The sequence below is a fragment of the Apodemus sylvaticus genome, chromosome 17 (assembly GCF_947179515.1).
Source record: "Apodemus sylvaticus chromosome 17, mApoSyl1.1, whole genome shotgun sequence".
Classification (NCBI taxonomy): domain Eukaryota; kingdom Metazoa; phylum Chordata; class Mammalia; order Rodentia; family Muridae; genus Apodemus; species Apodemus sylvaticus.
Window position 1 is genome coordinate 3,529,662 of NC_067488.1, and position 20,034 is coordinate 3,549,695.

Here is a 20,034-nt window from a genome sequence, read left to right on the forward strand (position 1 = left end):
TCGGAGGAACCGCCAGACTGCTTTCCAGAGTGGTTGTACCAATTTGCAACCCCACCAGCAGTGGAGGAGTGTTCCTCTTTCTCCACACCCTCTCCAACACCTGCTGTCTCCTGAATTTTTAATCTTAGCCATTCTGACTGGTGTAAGATGAAATCTTAGGGTTGTTTTGATTTGCATTTCCCTAATGACTAATGAAGTTGAGCATTTTTTAAGATGCTTCTCTGCCATCCGAAGTTCTTCAGTTGAGAATTCTTTGTTTAACTCTGTACCCCATTTTTTTAATAGGGTTGTTTGGTTTTCTGGAGTCTAACTTCTTGAGTTCTTTATATATATTGGATATTAGCCCTCTATCTCATGTAGGATTGGTGAAGATCTTTTCCCAATTTTTTGGTTGCTGATTTGTCCTCTTGATGGTGTCTGTCCTTTGCCTTACAGAAACTTTGTAATTTTATGAGGTCCCATTTGTCAAGGACATCGGTACAGGGAGAAAGTTTCTGAACAGAACACCAATAGCGTATGCTCATGCCTGCCTTCTTATGGAATCACCCCTGATGGGCTGGGCCCTCCCCCATCAGTCACTAAGAAAATGCCTTAGGACTGGGTATTGTTGAGGCATTTCCTCAGTTGAAGTTTTCTTTTTTTCAGATAACTCAAGTTTATGTATCAAGTTTACATAAGACTAGCCAGTACAGCTGACCCCTTTTCAACTTGACACACAAACACACACATTGCTATTAAGCCATACCTTTCAATTCTTATTCATTCCCAAGATTACATTGAAAGCATAAATAACTTTAAAGACCCAATCTTTATTAATTCAAACATGTTAAAATTTCAGTCTATTTAAAATATCTAGAGTCTAAACATTCAAAATCTCTTTTAAAAGTTCAAAACCTTTCAGCTGTAATCTCCTATAAAATCAAGATTAGACTGAATACCTTCTTCAAGAGGGAAGCACAGGGCACAGTCACAATCTTAGCCAACCAAAACCAAATTCCAACATGATAAATAACTCAACATCCAGTGACTGGGGATTCGCTCCCTGTCTTCTGGGCTCCTCCAGAGAGACTGAGTCACGGCTCTAACTCTATTCTCTGCAGTATGTGCAGCTCGTTCCCTACACTCTGGCTTGCTCTACTCCACTGCTAGTGATGTTCTTGGAAGTCATCCTACGGGACTAGAATCTGCAAAACTGCTGCAGTCTTCTGCTGCAACTGGGCTGCAGTTTCACCAGTAGCCTCTTTTAGGCTCTCTATTTGGGGCCAAGCCTCATTTTTTTTTTTTTTTTTTTTTTTTTTTTTTTTTTGCATGACTTCATCAGTCCTGGTCCTACAGTTGCACCTTTACCTAGAGCCTCTCCTGGCCTCTCACAGTGCCCAGCCTCAGCTGCTGTCCATGACCCTTCATGCATTTAAAACCAGTAAGATTCACCTGGGTGACTCTTCCTCATTAGCTGCCAGCACAAGATGCAACCGTTTGCTCCTCTGGAACACAGCTCCTCTGTACTCAGCAAATTACTTCCCAGAAGATTTCACCTTAGTGATACCAGTCTCTTCTTAACCACCACCAGTTTCCTCACTCCAGCTCACCCACATCAACTGTCCCAGTAAAGGCTTCACTTCAGTAGTGTTGGTCTCTTGTTAATCATAGCTGATTCTTCTGCTCCAAAATGACAGAATCTGTTTTCAAAATAACAAATGGCCCTGATAGAGTCTTCAAATTTCCCTCTGGACCTTCACAAGCCAGCCCTCCATCATTCATTCATTCATTTATTTTTATTTTTATTTTTATTTTTTTGAGACAGGGTTTCTCTGTGTAGCCTTGGCTATCCTGGAACTCACTCTGTAGACCAGGCTGGCCTCGAATTCAGAAATCTGCCTGCCTCTGCCTCCCAGAGTGCTGGGACTACAGGTGTGCGCCACCACTGCTCAGCAGCTCTCAACATTCTTATCTTTCAGGCTTAAGAACTTTCCATTGAGCTCTCAACCCTCAACCGCTTTTTAAGCCCAAGATTCCAGAGTCCTTCCTTCCATGGTCCTCCTCAAAACATGGTCATTCTGTCACAGCAGTACCCCACAATGCTGGTACCAACTTGTCTTAGGGTTTTTGTTGCTACAAAGAAGCACCAAGCAAGTTGGGGACAAAAGGGTTTATTTGTTTTAAATTTCCATACCACTATCCATCCTCAAAGGAAGTCAGGACAGGAACTCAGGGGAGAAACCTGGAGGCAGGAGCAGATGCAGAGACCATGGAGAGGTGCTGATTACTGGCTTGTTTTCCCTAGTGTGCTGTACCTTCTTTCTTATAGAAAAGAGAAACTGGTCCCTACTCATCGATCACTAATTAAGAAAATGCCTTGCTGCTGGACCATATGGAGGAATGTCAATTGGGGTTCTTTCATTCCAGTTTGTGTGTCAAGTTGACATAAGTCTAGCCAGCACAGTGTCCAACAAAGATATGTGTAAGCTATTTAAAATTGTTCACACACACACACAGTAAGTAAATAACACATTTTTTTGTGTTTTGGATATTATACAGAAAGTGTAAACTTTAAACATAACAGAGCTTATTTTATCTAACATTACTTACCTTGAAGACCTTGGGACAGTAATCTTTTTTCTTCTTTTCTCCTTTGGGTTCCAATCATGTGCAAACACATTCCTTGGCTCAGCAGGTAGAATACTGCTGTTCGATTTGGGAATCTGAATTTGATTCTTAGGAGCTATCATGGCAAGAAAGGACTGACTCCATAAAGTGTCCCCAGACGGTGATGTACATGCTATGGAGCAAAGGCACCACACATACACAAATGTCAACACATTCTACTAATAATGTCCATTTTATCAATGCATGGTGTACATAGTACATTGATACTGTTTCTTCTGTTTTATTTTATTAGGTATCTCAATCTGTTGTGGTAACAATGGTTTTCTTTTTTAAAAAGCTGTTGTATAGCTATTTTTCAATAGCTTTCTGCTTCAATATATTGAATGCTGCTCTAGTCTAAAATGTGTTGTTATGTAGGACAAACCTAGAATGTGTTTACTGTGTTTTTATGTCTCCCTTTTATGCTACTTGACATGTTGTTCCAAGGCTGAATCAGGTTCCAATTCTGATGCTGAGATGTTCCTCTGCTGCCTGCTGCAGCACAAATTTCAGCTTCTCATCCCCAGTGTCAGCATCTCTGGGGAGTCCTGCCCAGTCCGCATGGTGCCCTTCTGCACTGCTTTGGTCTCATAGTGTTATCTGCTTCTCACTTTCTTTTTATCTCACTTTCTTTTTCAGTTTGTTTAAGATTTATTTATTTTATGTTTGTGAGTACACTGTCACTGTTGCTGTCTTTGATTTATTTATTTTATGTTTGTGAGTGCACTGTCACTGTTGCTGTCTTTGATTTATTTATTTTATGTTTGTGAGTGCACTATCACTATTGCTGTCTTTGATTTATTTATTTTATGTTTGTGAGTGCACTGCCACTGTTGCTGTCTTTGATTTATTTATTTTATGTTTGTGAGTGCACTGTCACTGTTGCTGTCTTTGATTTATTTATTTTATGTTTGTGAGTGCACTGTCACTGTTGCTGTCTTTGATTTATTTATTTTATGTTTGTGAGTGCACTGTCACTGTTGCTGGCTTCGAACACACCAAAAGAGAGCATCAGATCCCATTGCAGTTGGTTGTAAGCCACCATGTCGGTACTAGGAATTGAACTCAGGATCTCTGGAAGAGCAGTCAGTACTCTTAATCACTGAGCCATCTCTCCAGCCACAGTCTCACTTTCTAAATGAATGTATGGCTTATGGAAAATTTGACAGCAGTAGAATGTTTCTGGGCATGCTCTGGCCAAAGTTAATTCATATTCAAACATGCACTGAATCTAATGTGTCTGTGCAATACTTGTTTCTATCATGCGGTATCCTGGGCCCTCAGTCTAATGATAGAACACAAATGGCTGACCATAGGTGTGAGGGTTCATTTTTGGGTCTTCAATTCTATTCCATTGATCTACCTGCCTGTCACTGTACCAATACCATGCAGTTTTTAACACTATTGCTCTGTAGTACTGCTTGAGGTCAGGGATGCTGATTCCCCTAGAAGTTCTTTTACTGTTGAGAATAGTTTTAGCTATCCTGGGTTTTTTGTTATTCCAGATGAATTTGAGAATTGCTCTTTCTAACTCTATAAAGAACTGAGTTGGGATTTTGATGGGGATTGCATTGAATCAGTATATTGCTTTTGGCAAGGTGGCTATTTTTACTATATTAATCCTGCCAATCCACGACCATGCAAGATTTTTCCATTTTCTGAGGTCTTCTTCAATTACCTTCTTCAGAGACCCGAAGTTCTTGTCACTCCGGTCTTTCACTTGTTTGGTTGAATCACACCAAGATACTTTATATTGTTTGTGGCTATTGTGAAGGGTATCATTTCGAAGGCTATTGATTTGCTTGAGTTGATTTTATAACCAGCCACTTTGCTGAAGTTGTTTATCAGCTGTAGGAGTTCTCTGGTGGAGTTTTTTGGGTCACAAAAGTATACTATCATATCATCTGGGAATAGTGATAGTTTGACTTCTTCCTTTCCAATTAGTATCCCATTGACCTCCTTATGTTGTCTAATTCTCTAGCTAGAACTTCAAGTACTATATTGAAAAGATATGGAGAGAGGGAGCAGCCTTGTCTAGTCCCTGATTTTAGTGGGATTGCTTCAAGTTTGTCTCCATTTAGTTTAATGTTGGCTACTGGTTTGCTGTGTATTGCTTTTACTGTGTTTAGGTATGGGCCTTGAATTCCTGTTCTTTCCAAGACTTTCAGCATGAAAGGATGCTGAATTTTGTCAATAGCTTTTGCAGCATCTAATGAAATAACCCTGCGGTTATTTTCTTTGAGTTTGTTTATTGCATTGATGGATTTCCTTATATTGAACCATCCCCGCATCCCTGGGATGAAGCCTACTTAATCATGGTGAATAATTGTTTTGATGTGTTCTTGGATTCGGTTGGCAAGAATTTTATTGAGTATTTTTGCATCAATATTCATAAGGGAAATTGGCCTGAAGTTCTCTTTCTTTTTATTGGAACTTTGTGTGATTTTGGTATCAGCGTAATTGTAGCTTCGTAGAACGAGTTGGGTAGTGTTCCTTCTGTTTCTATTTTGTGGAATAGTTTGAAGAGTATTGGTGTTAGGTCTTCTCTGAAGGTCTGATCGAATTCTGCACCAAAACCATCTGGTTCTGTGCTTTTTTTCGTTGGAAGACTTTTCTATGATCACTTCTATTTCTTTGAGGTTATGGGACTGTTTAGATGCTCTATTTGATGCTGATTAATTTTTGGTATTTGGTATCTGTTTAGGAAATTGTCCATTTCCTTCAGATTCTCCAGTTTTATTGAGTGTAGGTTTTTTTGGTAGGATCTGATGACTTTTTGAATTTTCTCAGTTTCCCCTTTTCATTTCTAATTTTGTTAATTTGGATACTCTCTGTGCCCTCTGATTAATCTTGCTAAGGGATTATCTATCTTGTTGATTTTTTCAAAGAACCAGCTCCTGGTTTTGTTGATTCTTTGTATGGTTCTCTGTTTCTACTTGATTGATTTCTTCCACAAAGGAGCTAAAACCATCCAGTGGAAAAAAGATAGCGTTTTCAACAAATGGTGCTAGTTCAACTGGAGGTCAGCATGCAAAAGAATGCAAATCGATCCATTCTTATCTCCTTGTACTAAGCTCAACTCCAAGTGGATCAAGGACCTCCACATAAAACCAGACACACTGAAATTAATAGAAAAGAAACTGGGGAATACCCTTGAGGACATGGGCACAGGGGAAAAGTTCCTGAACAGAATACCAATAGCTTATGCTCTAAGATCAAGAATTGGCAAATGGGACCTCATAAAATTACAAAGTTTGGGTAAGGCAAAGGACACTGTCAAAAGGATATAACAGCAACCAACAAATTGGGAAAAGATCTTTACCAACCCTACATCCTACAGAGAGCTAATATCCAGTATATACAAAGATCTCAAGAAGGTAGGCTCCAGAGAGCCAGATAACCCTATTTAAAATGAGGTACAGAGCTAAACAAAGAATTTTCACTTGAAAATTTTTGAATGGCTGAGAAGCACCTTAAGAAATGTTCCAGCTCATTAATCATTAGGGAAATGCAGATCAAAACAATCCTGAAATTTTACCTCACACCAGACAGAATGGCTAAGATTAAAAACTCAGTAGACAGCAGGTATTGGCAAGGATGTGGAGAAAGAGGAGCATTCTTCCACTGCTGGTGGGATTGCAAACTGGTACAACCACTCTGGAAATCAGTCTGGTAGTTCCTCAGAAAACTGAGCATGACACTTCCAGAGGACCCTGTTATACCACTCCTGGGCATATACCCAGAGGATTCCCCAGCATGCAGTAAGGACACATGTTCCACTATGTTCATAGCAGCCTTATTTATAATAGCCAGAAGTTGGAAAGAACCCAGATGTCCTTCAATGGAGGAATGGATACAGAAAATGTGGTATATTTACACAATGGAATACTACTCAGCAATTAAAAACAATGAATTCACAAAATTCTTAGGCAAATGGTTGGAACTAGAAAATATCCTAAGTGAGGTAACCCAATCACAAAAGAACACACATGGTATGTACTTACTGATAAGTGGATATTAGCCCAGAAGCTCTGAATACTCAAAACACAATTAACATACCAAATGATTCCCAAGAAGAAGGAAGGAGAGGTCACTGGTCCTGGAAAGGCTTGATCTAGCATTGTAAGGGACTACCAGGACAGAGAAACAGGAGGTGGGTGATTGGGGAATGGGTGGTGAAAAGAGGGCTTATGGGACATATGGGGAGGGGTGAGTCGGGAAAGGGGAAATCATTTAGAATGTAAACAAAGAATATAGAAAATAAATTTTAAAAAAAGTACACAAAAGCTTTGTGCTATACTTGACATCATTCAAAACACCATTAAGGAAATTGAGTTGACTTACTTCCAAGACTAGTGAGTGTGAGGTGTGCTGTGCTTACCTGGGGCCATGCTCCCTGTTATTGTGGGGGCATGATGGTGTAATTATGGAAAACAAGGGCTTTAAGTATGTATCCCCTTGTACTTGTGGATTATATATGGTAGAATATTTGGTTTTAAAGGTTTGCTGTTTGAGTTGCTGCCCGAGTTACATGAAAACATTATTTTTGTGGGTTTTGGATTTGGATTTGGACTAATTTTAATAGATTGAAAGTGATCTGCACATACATATCACATTGCATTCTGTTTTTGTGATTTGGTGTACTCAGCATTGATAATTAAAAATTAAACAACAGCATTGACAACATTGTGCATGCTCTTCATAAAACACTACACTATTAATAGTTTCATGCTAAAAAAAAGTTAAGTACATTCAAGTCTTATTAGGTAAACTTGCTTTAATATTAATGTGATAATCTTATGCTTCAGGCAGATTTTTAGGACTGTATGGTTTAATTTTTATTATGCAAGGATCTAATCCATGAGGACTATCTACATCAGCATGTAGAGGAAGCATGCAGTTGTCTTGGGAAGTAGTTCTGATTTCTTTGTCAGACAGCAGTGCACTTGATATGTTACCATTCTCCAAGTGGATCAATTTCAAGCTATAGTACTCATTGCATAGTAGTAATATTTTCCAGTACTTTAAAAATTTACAGTAAGCCTTTGTGAAAATGTTCTGTATTTATACTTTTAAAAAGATTTTAATTAATTTGATATTAATTTAAAGTAAGTATAAGTTAACATTTTATTGTGTAAAGAGGTCCCAATGTGTTTAACGTTAATTATATGTTAAGAAAGTCAAAGTAGATAATTGTTTTTTTTGTCTTTTCTGCTGTTTATTAATTGTTCTTTTTTTTTTAATTTTTTTTATTCGATATAATTTATTTACATTTCAAATGATTTCCCCTTTTCTAGCCCCCCCCTCCCCGAAAGTCCCATAAGCCCCCTTCTCTTCCCCTGTCCTCCCTCCCACCCCTTCCCAGTTCCCCGTTCTGGTTTTGCCGAATACTGTTTCACTGAGTCTTTCCAGAACCAGGGACCACTCCTCCTTTCTTCTTGTATCTCATTTGATGTGTGGATTATGTTTTGGGTATTCCAGTTTTCTGGGTTAATAACCACTTATTAGTGAGTGCATACCATGATTCACCTTTTGAGTCTGGGTTACCTCACTTAGTATGATGTTCTCTAGCTCCATCCATTTGCCTAAGAATTTCATGAATTCATTGTTTCTAATGGCTGTGTAGATATACCACATTTTTTGCATCCACTCTTCTGTTGAGGGATACCTGGGTTCTTTCCAGCATCTGGCAATTATAAATAGGGCTGCTATGAACATAGTAGAGCATGTATCCTTATTACATGGTGGGGAATCCTCTGGGTATATGCCCAGGAGTGGTATGGCAGGATCTTCTGGAAGTGAGGTGCCCAGTTTTCGGAGGAACCGCCAGACTGCTTTCCAGAGTGGTTGTACCAATTTGCAACCCCACCAGCAGTGGAGGAGTGTTCCTCTTTCTCCACACCCTCTCCAACACCTGCTGTCTCCTGAATTTTTAATCTTAGCCATTCTGACTGGTGTAAGATGAAATCTTAGGGTTGTTTTGATTTGCATTTCCCTAATGACTAATGAAGTTGAGTATTTTTTAAGATGCCTCTCCGCCATCCGAAGTTCTTCAGGTAAGAATTCTATAATTGTTATAAGAGGAATTCATTGGCAGGCAGAGGCAGGCGGATTTCTGAGTTCGAGGCCAGCCTGGTCTACAGAGTGAGTTCCAGGACAGCCAGGGCTACACAGAGAAACCCTGTCTCGACAAAACCAAATCCAAAAAAAAAAAAAAAAAAAAAAGAGGAATTCCTATGCCAGTATGCATAGGTGAAATACATATTCCCTTTACGTCCTCTCTTTCCACTCAACCCGCGAAGATCATTCATGATGTGCTTTAGTTTTCAGTTTCTTGTAAATTTTGTATATGTAGTAAGTAAGTTCTCACTAAAACTTACACACTATTTTGAAAATATATTTAGATTATGTCATAATATTTCAGTTTATTTCCACTTTAAAAGATGCCAAAAAATGTTTTTATGAGTGCCTCATCTTCCACTGTTGAACTGTAGTTCTTAGCAATCAGTAATTGTATAGTACTTTCTTTCTGTATCACTCATTTTTCCTTTTCTCCTTTCTTCCCTGATTTTCTGTCTTCTTTTTTATGTAAATTACTTATTTGAATAACATGAGCACTATAAGCACATATGAATTTATTAAGATAAATATATTATTTGCATATTATTAGAAATTATTAAATAGCTTAAAATAATTCATGAAATCTCATCAATGTTTTGAAATTTGGTAGTTCTTGTCAATGAAGCAAAATTGTATTAACAGAGGATATCAATTTTTTGTTATGACATAAGCCTTTCGTATACTTTAATTAATTTTTGTTATAAAATTAATTTTTTTCTATTTGGTATATTTTGTTTTGTTTTTATTTTTTATTTTCTATTTGGTATATTTTGCTACTTATATAATTTCTATTGTTATATTATTTGTTACTTTTTATTGGAAATAATTTTGCAAGTAAGGCATTGCCATCTGAACGTTTGATTTACGGGCAGACCTGTTTTCTATCACTTTATGATGATGAATTATTGTGCAGATCTGAAGTTACAGTTTAGTTCATAAAGCGAGTGCCTCTGTGTTCTTTCAATTAGTAGAACATTTCCATTCACCTAGAAGTTAACCTCTCAGTCATCAACTATCTTGACTGATAGTTAACATCAGTAACCCCAGAATGACTTATAATCTCATACAGATGTGATAATTTTAAGCAGAGATAGAAACCACCTTAGAACTACTTACAGTATAGCTTTGTAAAAGCACAATGTATATATTTTCCTAACTAGCTCTTCCTAAACTTAGAGTCCAGACCACTGTCAGTTCCTGTTAAGGCCATGCTGCACATTCATGAAGAATGTAGAAGTCCTGAAGACAAAATGAAGGAATTTATTGCAATATTATGGAATGCAGTGAAGAGTCTCACGCTACAGGTAAATTTAAGCATTAAAAATGTTATGGCTCTACTTCCCATAATTCTATAACAATTATATCATATTCAGTAATGCTACAATGTCTGTAACAACAGTGCTTTACTGCCCCATGTCCACTGGTGCTGTGCTTATTATAGGCTGCTTTTCTGTAGTCTGCCTCGTGTCTCCTGATGCACTTGCTTGTTAGACAGTATTCCTACAGTTCATCTCATGTCCATTAGTAGTTTGCTTTTTACAGTCAGAATTATGTGACTATGCATGGTTTATAAAAATGTATATATTTTGAATTTGTTTTAAAATTAAAATAACATATATTCTGAACACTGATTTTTAAAAATCTTTTCCTAAAGATTTATGGTTAGTTATATGTTTGTGAATACTAAATTTTATTCTAATTTATTTTGAGTTTTTAATGCATATAACTCAATTCATTAAACTCACAGTATTTTTGGACTTGGCATTTTTGTTTGAACAGGTTTGGCACCATTAAATCTAATAGGGAGGACATACTTTTCTTTACATTTCATATATAATAGAACTTAGTAGTAATATTCTTTTTGGATTTTCATTTACACTTTGTTACAAAAATTACTTACTTTTGATAATTATAAACTTTTGTCTGTGAAGTGCATGTCCTTTTTTCTTTTGTTCTCTGTTACTAATTTTTTAGTGTAAGTCTTAACAGAATCCTAGAATATGAGTTTATGTAATACACATATGCACATGCACACATGTGCACATGCATATATCTAGTGACCTGTTGTGAAACATCTATCTTATGGGAACTCCTTTTGAGAGATTGAGAAAACTCCACTTCAGTTTGAGTTGTGGTTTCTTAGAATGGTTGGCTAGCGCCTTTGCTTGTGGGTCTGTGTTGAGTACTGGAGTGTGGCAAACAAGGATAGCTAAGCAGAGGTGCTCACATCTTCCACCTCAGACCCACCTTCTAATTAATCAGCTAGGGCTCATCAATGCCTTCAGTGCAGGTCTGGGGAACATTTCATATGCATACCATATTATAGTGACCCAGGTGAATATTCAATGATTAATACAACTAGTTCACACCATCTGTGTTCTATAATGCAAGAGTTAACAGTAACAGCCAAGTGAAGTGTATCATGACCTTAAATGCTGTTAATAATTAATAAGTATAATAAAATTACCTCCTTCCTTCCTTATCCAGTCTACAGTGAATTAAAAAACATTGTATGATTAACTTTTTTTGATACCATTTTCAAAAGATACAAAGCTAGATTCCAGCCTTAGAAAATCATTCATTATATTTCCTTTCTATCTCTAAACATTCCCTTTATATTCCTTAATTCCTGAACATTATATGTCTATATATGTATATATAGTGTTCTATATTATACTCAGGATGAGTTAACAGAATCACATTTATCTTACTGCCAGAAATAAGGAAAATAAATGAACAAAATACAGAAAATTGTGGTTTCAGAACACCAAGCACTAAGTCAAGTGAATAGCCAACTGCCGCAGGTTGAAGTTAACTTACTAAGTGAAGGACTTAGGGAATGAGAAAGCAGTCTAGGAGGTCATCCCATTCTGGTTGTAGTGTCTTAGACAATGATGCAGTTTAAACAGTAGAACACTGCTTTTTGGATTAGAAAATTAACTGCGTCTGATTTGATGTATATATTTAACATGATTAACTGGTATATACTGGTGTCTTAGAGTATTTTTTATTAGAATATATTGGTATCTTAGATCCTTTCTACTATAGACTTATAGTGGAAATTTGATCTGGGGATCAAAGATGGTTAAGACAGAATGGGAGAAACTAGAAATTCAGGAAAACATGTCAATTGAAAGAATAATGGGCTACTGACACACTACTTTAAAGTAGTCAGTAGAAAATGGAATGCCCCTGAGGGAAACTTAATCAGATGAGTGGGAGAGGCTGAAATGTTCGTGGAAGTCCAAAATGTGTTGAATTTCCAGGAGTCATGGTCAGTTTACAATTTAAATCTTGCTTTCTATTGCTTATCTGTGCTATGAAATATCCCATTGCCATGTACAGTTAATTCCAAGTTTACCAGTATCAGAGTAATTGTGATTCTTGTATAATTAGCTTTACTTAATCACATTTCAATGCTAGTTATTCATAAATACAGATAATGGTAGCTGTCTTAAGGTTTTACTGCTGCGGATGGACACCATGACCAAGGCAACTCTTATAAGGACCACATTTAAATGGGACTGGCTTAGAGGTTCAGGGGTTCAATCCATTGTCATCGTGAGAGTTCTACATCTTCATCTGAAGGTTGCTAGTGGAATATTGGCTTTCAGGCAGCTAGGATAAGGGTGTTAAAACCCACACCCACAATGACACACCTACTCCAACAGGGCCACATACCTTCTAATAGTGCCACTTCCTGAGAGGAGCATATGTAAACCATCACAGCAGCCCTTATTCCCTTTTTTTGTCTTATATGAAACTCAATGAAATATACAGCACATAAAGTTTGTCACTCACAACCTTTGAAATGCACCATGTATTTTATGGTTCTTCATTTTGAGTAAGTATATTGGGTATTTGCATACAATTAATTTATTTCATAAATTATTTTGTTTCTGACCATGAGATTTTATGTGCTATACCCCAGTCCTGGTCCTGTGTAATACCTACTATATTTCCAGATGTTAATATATCATATAAGTTTTAGAGAGAAAATTACATATATTCTGATTTAGTGATTTAAATCTAAGTTATTATTAAAAAAGCATTTTCTGTTTTCTAAGTTGTTTTAATGATCAAAATGTAAAACAGTAAACTCTGAACCTGTCATCAGATAAAACTGAACACCATAACTTTAAAGCCATCAAAAGATTATTATTTTAGTAAAAGTTTAGAGAAGTACATATATTTGGAACCAGAGTTTATGGGAAGTTGAGTTTGGGGCTGAAGTTGATATGCTAAAACCTTGTATTTCATACTTAGGATAGAAAAACTTATAAAGTATAAAGAAATAATAATATTTGGTATATACTCTTTATTTTTTTAGTTGCAAAATAGAACTTTTATACATCCTTATAATGGTTATTTTATAAGAGTACATGTTGACTTAGACATTTTTTGATTGAGGAACTTTTAACGGATTATATTAGGCTCATTTCTTCTTTAACAGTTTTTTCTTTATCTGAAAACCACGAGGCCAGTATCATCAGCAATACTCTTACATTTCTGAAAGCTATAATTTTTTTCAGCAAGCACATAACAATGACATAAAGTTGCAAATATTTTGAGGTCTTCAATTTCTTTCTTTAGGGATTTGAAGATCTTGTCATACAGATCTTTCACTTGCTTGGTTAGAGGCACACCAAAATATTTTATATTGTTTGTGGCTGTTGTGAGGGTGTTTTTTCCCATAATTTCTTTCTCAGCCCATTTATCATTTGTATAAAGAAAAGCTACTAATTTCTTGGAATTAATTTTATATCCAGCCATAAAAATTGAGATGCTCTGGCCTGGAGCTCAAAGAAAGGCAAGCGTTGTGTTTGCTGTTGCTGAACTCTGCTGGTTTGCTCATGTGTACTGGGGTTGAGGTTGTTGCCCTAGAACATTTCAAAGGCTGATTTGTTTTCTGAGTTTTTCAGTGGCACTCTGCCATTATGTATAGAACTATTTAATATTTTGATGAGCTTGCCAATCAAACTATCTTAAGTAATTTATGGTAAGCCAGTTAAGCTAGGGCAATTGAATTCTCTCCTGTTGAACTTAACCCTAGCTTTGGCCAGTGATGAAATAATAGTAACTCTTGGTGTCTAGAGAACTTGCTGACTCAATTCAGTCAAGGAGGAGTGGACATTTCAGGATAGACAGATGAAGAGCCAGTGCATCGATTATAAAAGCATGTTTTATAACACTTAACACTAAAGGTTTTATACAGAGATTCCTATCTTAAGCACTAACAGAGTTACAGCCATTTCTTGGTAGCTTCTTGGCAAAAAGTCTGAAATCCAACTCTAGGAATTTAACATCCACCCCATCAAGATGGAATGGAAAAAGTATGGAAGATATTCAAGGTTTCCCCTTGAGATTTTGTTTTATTTTTATTTGAAACTTACACTTGGGTATATTTAGATTACATATGCAAAATATTTCCATGACACACTGTGCTGACTGGATTTGTATCATCTTGACAAAAGCCAGAGTCCTTTGGGAAGACAGAACTTCAGTTGAGAAAATGCTCCCACCAAGTTGGCCTGTGGGCTAGCCTCTGATACATTCATTTGATTGGTTATTGATGTGGGAGGGGCCCAGGTTCCTGCTGTGAGTTCCAGCCCTAAATTGTCTTAGTGATGAACAGTGACTGGGAGGTGTGAGCTGAAATAAGCCATTTCTTCTGCAAGTTTCTTTTGGCCATGGTGCTTCATCACATCCGGAGAGACCCAAATAAGAAACACACCAATAATATAAATATGAAATATAAATAATATAAATATGAAATATAATATAGTATGAAATATAATAATATAACTGGTTATAGTTTTGAGTCTTTGTTCTATTATAATACAAATACACAGGTAAACAAGCAAAGTTTAGAGTGTGTACCATGTACATCCTTTTAAATCCTTGAAGTCAGATAGTTTTGCAAATAGCAGACACTTAGTGTTTATTTGTTGATTTATTTAGAAAATGTTTAGTTGACAACATCATACATCTTTCTGTCAATGCTGTATTTCCCCTGTATCAGGAAAATGACTATTACATGTACCAAAGTTGTGTTTGAACTTATCTGACCATTAAGTCAATTTTATTAGTTGTCTTAATTGTAACTGCTTGCAGTTACATGGAATGGGTTACCTGGAAGGGAAGCTGGGGATGTATGGGAAGGCCGCAAAAAGAGATGGAGACCAAGACAACACCTGCTGCTATTCAAGGTCTCAAAGTTTAATGGAGGACTCCTAATATATAGGCAGAGGAAAACCCTACCCCAAAGGCTGGAAGCTTCTCTGCAGAACTGATTCAGTTGCTCCACAGGTGGCTGGTGTTTCTCAGCAAAGTGCAGGTCCTTGAAGAACAATGGGCCTCACCTTGATCTAAGTTATCCACCCTAGGTGGAGGGGATTATGGCTGACACAGTAGTTCCAGCTCTAAGGCTGGGAGAGGAACTTCACATTGGTTGATGTCAAGGTTCTGCCAGGTGGCATGGCACCCCAATAAGGCTCTCTACAACTAATAGTTTTCTTCTTGGAAAAACAGTGAATAGCATAAATGAAGAAATGACTAATTTTTAGTTGTAAAAATCATCATTTACATATTTAGCAGTTGTTTATTGCATTGTAAATGCTAGGAACTGTGTTACATGTTGTAGCACAAATGAAGTAGAACAGTATTCACTTAGAAGTAATGGTCTGCTGAAGGTTTTGTGATATTGAGGAATTCTCTGAAATTATGAAGTAATCCAATCATTTATTTATTTGTTTCAGTTCTACAGAGGCTTACATACCAATGAAGCTCTCTACCATAGTGCTTTGTCAGTCTTTATTGTAATCTTTTTTCGTGGCAGGCCTATTTCTTTTGTCTCTCTGTTCCTTGAGTTTCAATTCAGATCCTTGTAGATCTGAAAGAGTGCACAGATTAAAAAACAGGAAGAAAGTAGCTTAAAATGGCAGGCTTTTTTCCCCTTTAATTTGAATTTTTTAAAAAGAATTTATTTATTTAAGCACACTGTAGTTGTCTTTAGTCACACTAGAAGGGTACCCAGTGCAGATGGTTTTGAGCCACCATGTGGTTACTGGGAATTGAACTCAGGAACTCTGGAAAAATCAGTCAATGCTCTTAACTGCTGAGCCATTTGTCTATCCCTGAAATTGTTTCTTAAAAGAATAAAGTATATTCACATAGAGAATATCTCCTTCTTTAGTGTTTGTAAATAAGTACTGTTATTCCTAAGGTTTTATTTCAAACGAGGGAATATATTTTTGGGCCTATAAAGCAATTGTCTTTGTAAAAGCACCTAGAACATGAGAAAGAATTTATGTATGAAGTATTTCATGACATAGTAGGTGATTTTTCAGATTAATGTGTAAAGACTTCTTTTTAAATGAGTTGCCCTCACACTTATATAGCAAATAAGACACAAAGATCAGTTCATTTCTCCCGTTTTGAGTTGGATTCTTTTTTTTTTTTCATACACTATGTCCTGATTACACTTTTCTTTTCCTCTACTCCCCCCAATTCCTCCCTACTTCTGTCTAGAACCACTTTCTCTCAGTCCCTCATTAGGAAAAAAAACAGTCTTCTGATTTTGGAATTTCACCTATGGAGCTGGGAAACACCAGGCATGGGTCCTTTTCAATGGTACATAAACTTTTTGTTTAATAAAAAGAATACATTGCAATAATTTCATGTGTTAAAATATGAATACCAAACTTTATTTTTTTTTACTTTTTTGGTTTATCCTCCATATCTGATACCTAAGCACACAGCCCTTAATTTAGGTAGGAATCAAATAGAGGTGGTTCTACTTCAAAAATTTATAAGTGCCTTACTTTCACCCATGGATGTTGTCAATGTTGGCAAAAGAACTTGTTGCTACCAAAACTGAAACAAGATCCTTGAAACAGAAAGGATGTTGCCATGGAAAAATGGAGTAGTACAGTGCAGCTGCAGTGCATTAATGAATAGAGTACTTTTTAAAGATCATTCGTGTTTGGTGTGGTGCAGAGGGTCCCAACCAGGTGGTTTCCATGAACAAAATCTGACCCCCAGATTCAGGATGTCTTACTGGGAGATTACTTCATTTTTTTCCCTTGAATTGTCAGGTCGTTACACTACTGCCGAATTTACAGCTGCACACTTATGCCTAATACTATAAATCACTCAACATTTTACATTAAACCACAGTTTAGACACACAGTTTAACAGTTATTCTAAAAGTGTAGAAAAGATTCATGTCATAGCCTCTATATAGAGTACATGGTATTCTCCATAATAATTTTGAGCAATGTGTAGTATGTGTTTAGATTTAATCACTAGTGGAACTGTCATCATAAATACCATATTTTAGAAAGCTCATATTTCAGAGTTTTTAACCTGACTCATACATGTGTATATTATTGATTATGTATGCTTTATTATTCACTGTTTCCATGCTATGAAATAGTTCATTTTTAAGTTAGTAGAGTGGAATGTTTTATGATTTTGGAAATCACAGTACAATTAAAATTTTATTTTTAAAGCTGACTTTGTATGGTCACATGTTTTATCATATTAAACTGAGGCCCTCCCAATATCGAGAGCATTTTTAACATAATATCTATATGAAATGTCAATATTTATTTATATTTTGGTCTCTTACCCTGAATTCAAAAAGTTCACTTAGGTTTTGCCATTGTAACTTGTACAATTAAACATCATTAATGCATTATGTTAAATATTTAAAACATTAGTTATACATGTAAGACATTTAGACTTGTGTCTCAATGGAGAATGTTATGATCTTGATCTGATCATAAACTGCTTATCTCTTACCTACTTCTACTGTGAAAGCTGCAAGGTAAGGTTGTGGAACTAATAGAAGTCCATTGATATATCCATCACATGCATTTGTCTTTGCACAAGGTCTTGTGCCATTGTCCATCACCAAATCCAGTAGTTGTCCATACCCAAAGATGTGAAGCCAATACAAACATGGCTATTTATTTGTATGTCAGTGAATTATGTATTGTATTAAGGAACTCTAAGTGGAATTCCATGCTCTCGCTAGAAATATATTAACCTGAAAGAAGGAATATTACTGTGTCTTGCATTATTCATTATAAAATGAATTCTCCTTACTAACACAATTACCTAAAGTATCCCTAAACTTACTAAGCAATACATGTTTTATCCTACCATCAAATCACATTTTTTTGTTGCACAGTTTTAATAGGATAGTATTAAGACTAATTTAACTTAATCTTTACTAGTTCTGAATTATTAAAAACAAAGCTGGTATCATTGAGTTTTACATTTCGGCATATTTGGCTTTAATGCTCTGTATTTTTGGTGAGTTAAGTAAGTATTCTCAATTTTTAAGGGGAATTAAACATTTTATGTAAAGTAACAATTTACGTAATAAATTGAAGACTAAACTGAGACAAACCACTTTGATTTCTAAAACTTCATATTACCATGTGTAGAACATATGACACATTTGTGCATAAATATACATTTTACCTCAAAGAGTGTATACACAAAGTTTGTTACATAGGCCCATTCTTTTAATGATTGTTTACAGCTATGAACTGGGCATTTTAAGTATGCTCATCTATTTTAGTTTCTAATTTTTAAATACAGGGCCTGAATGGGCATAGAAATAGCATTATTAAAAATTAAAATGTCGCCAGGCAGTGGTGGCTCAAGTCTTTAATCAGCACTTGGGAGGCAGAGGCAGGTAGGTCTCTGTGAGTTCGAGGCCATCCTGGTTTCAGAGCAAGTTCCAGGACAGCCAGGGCCGCACAGAGAAACTCTGTCTCAAATCCAAAAACAAACAAAAGGCCCCAAAATCAAAACAAAACAAAAAGTTGATAGCCTTATCTGCCTGCTGCTAACATCATCTAATGACCTGGAGAAGCCGGAAGTTTGTGTGTTTAGCATCTCCCAGCCACGTGTCCTAAGTCCTTCATGATTCTTGAAGGTAAGTGGTGAAGAGCAGCTGCAGTTTCAGGCTCACGTCGCTGGGTGCCTGTATCAGGTTATAGCGTGAAGCAATGCTTTTCCAATTGTCATTTGGTTTCTTAAGTAAACTAACTTATGAAGACATGTTAAGGGCATGGCTTCCATTTTTACTTCATTATTTATTGTGACGCTATCAGTAGTTCAAATGTAAGTTTGACCTGACCTTAATATTTTAATTATGCTTTTCTTTTCTAGCTTGATGTACAGTCTTGCTGTGTATTCATTCCAAATGACAGCCTGCCTTCCCCAAGTACAATTGTGTGTGGTGACATCCCTGGAACAGTCAGAAGCTGGTACCACGGCCAAACCAGCATACCAGGAACACTTGTCCTGTGTTTGCCGCAAATAAAAATTGTCAGTGCTGGTCACAAGTACATGGAACCGCTGCAGGAGATTCCCTTTGTGATCCCACGGCCCATCCTAGAAGAGGGTACGTCTAAATTTTTTTCAAGAGTCCTAGTGCCCTAGTACCCCCTTTTCCTGTGCACCCTTCCCCTTCCATCCCATCCTAGCTCCCTTTGTTACACTCTACTGTTTTTCCTTTTCTGGAGGATCTCCCCCGCCCACTCCCATCCCTTGTCAGGTATCTAGACTCTGCCTGTTTAGATTGAAACACACAAAGCTGTAGCATAAAAGCTAACATCTACATATCTGAGAAGACATGCAATGTTTGTCTTTTGTGTTCTAGTTACCTCGCTCAGGATAATTTACTTGCAATTTCCATTCTTCTTAATGGCTGTATAATATTACATTGTGTTCTGTCCTATTTGAATTATCCATTCATTAGTGATGGTCACCTAGACTGTTTCTAGTTTCTGACTGTAATGAATAGAGCAACAATGTTTGTGGATGTACTAGTATCTTTGCAGTAAGATATAGAGTCCTTTGGGTATATGCTTGACATAATGGTAGACCAATTTTCAGATTTTTAAAGGAACTGCCACACTGATTTCAATAGAGGTTATACCAGTTTGCAGTCCTGCCAGCAATAAATAAGCCAAGTTAATTATGGTGGGTAAACTTTTTCATGCATTTTTATTCAGCTTATAATTTATTTCATTGATATTTTGTGTCTCTATTCAAAATGGAGATTAGTCTATAATTTTCTTTCATTTTTGTGTGTATGGGGCCATCTTCCTGTGGTTTCAGTATCAAGGTAATAGTGGCTTTATAAAAATTAGGAAAATTTCTTTCAATTTTTATTTTGCTTAATAATTTGAGGGGTACTGAATTTTAAGGTCTGATAGGATTCTGCACTGAGTTCGTTTGGCTCTG

General features: G+C 36.5%; 1 protein-coding gene across 5 annotated transcripts in view; it reads left to right on the forward strand.

Moving 5' to 3' along the window:
* The window catches only part of Vps13b (vacuolar protein sorting 13 homolog B), a 564,131-nt gene that overhangs the window by 241,566 nt on the left and 302,531 nt on the right, over positions 1 to 20,034 (forward strand). For all 5 annotated transcript variants that reach the window (XM_052160919.1, XM_052160921.1, XM_052160920.1 and 2 more), the window contains exons 22-23: positions 9,943 to 10,070; positions 18,955 to 19,189. In XM_052160919.1, the coding sequence (XP_052016879.1) occupies positions 9,943 to 10,070; positions 18,955 to 19,189 (363 nt within the window). The remainder of the gene's footprint in view (positions 1 to 9,942; positions 10,071 to 18,954; positions 19,190 to 20,034) is intronic.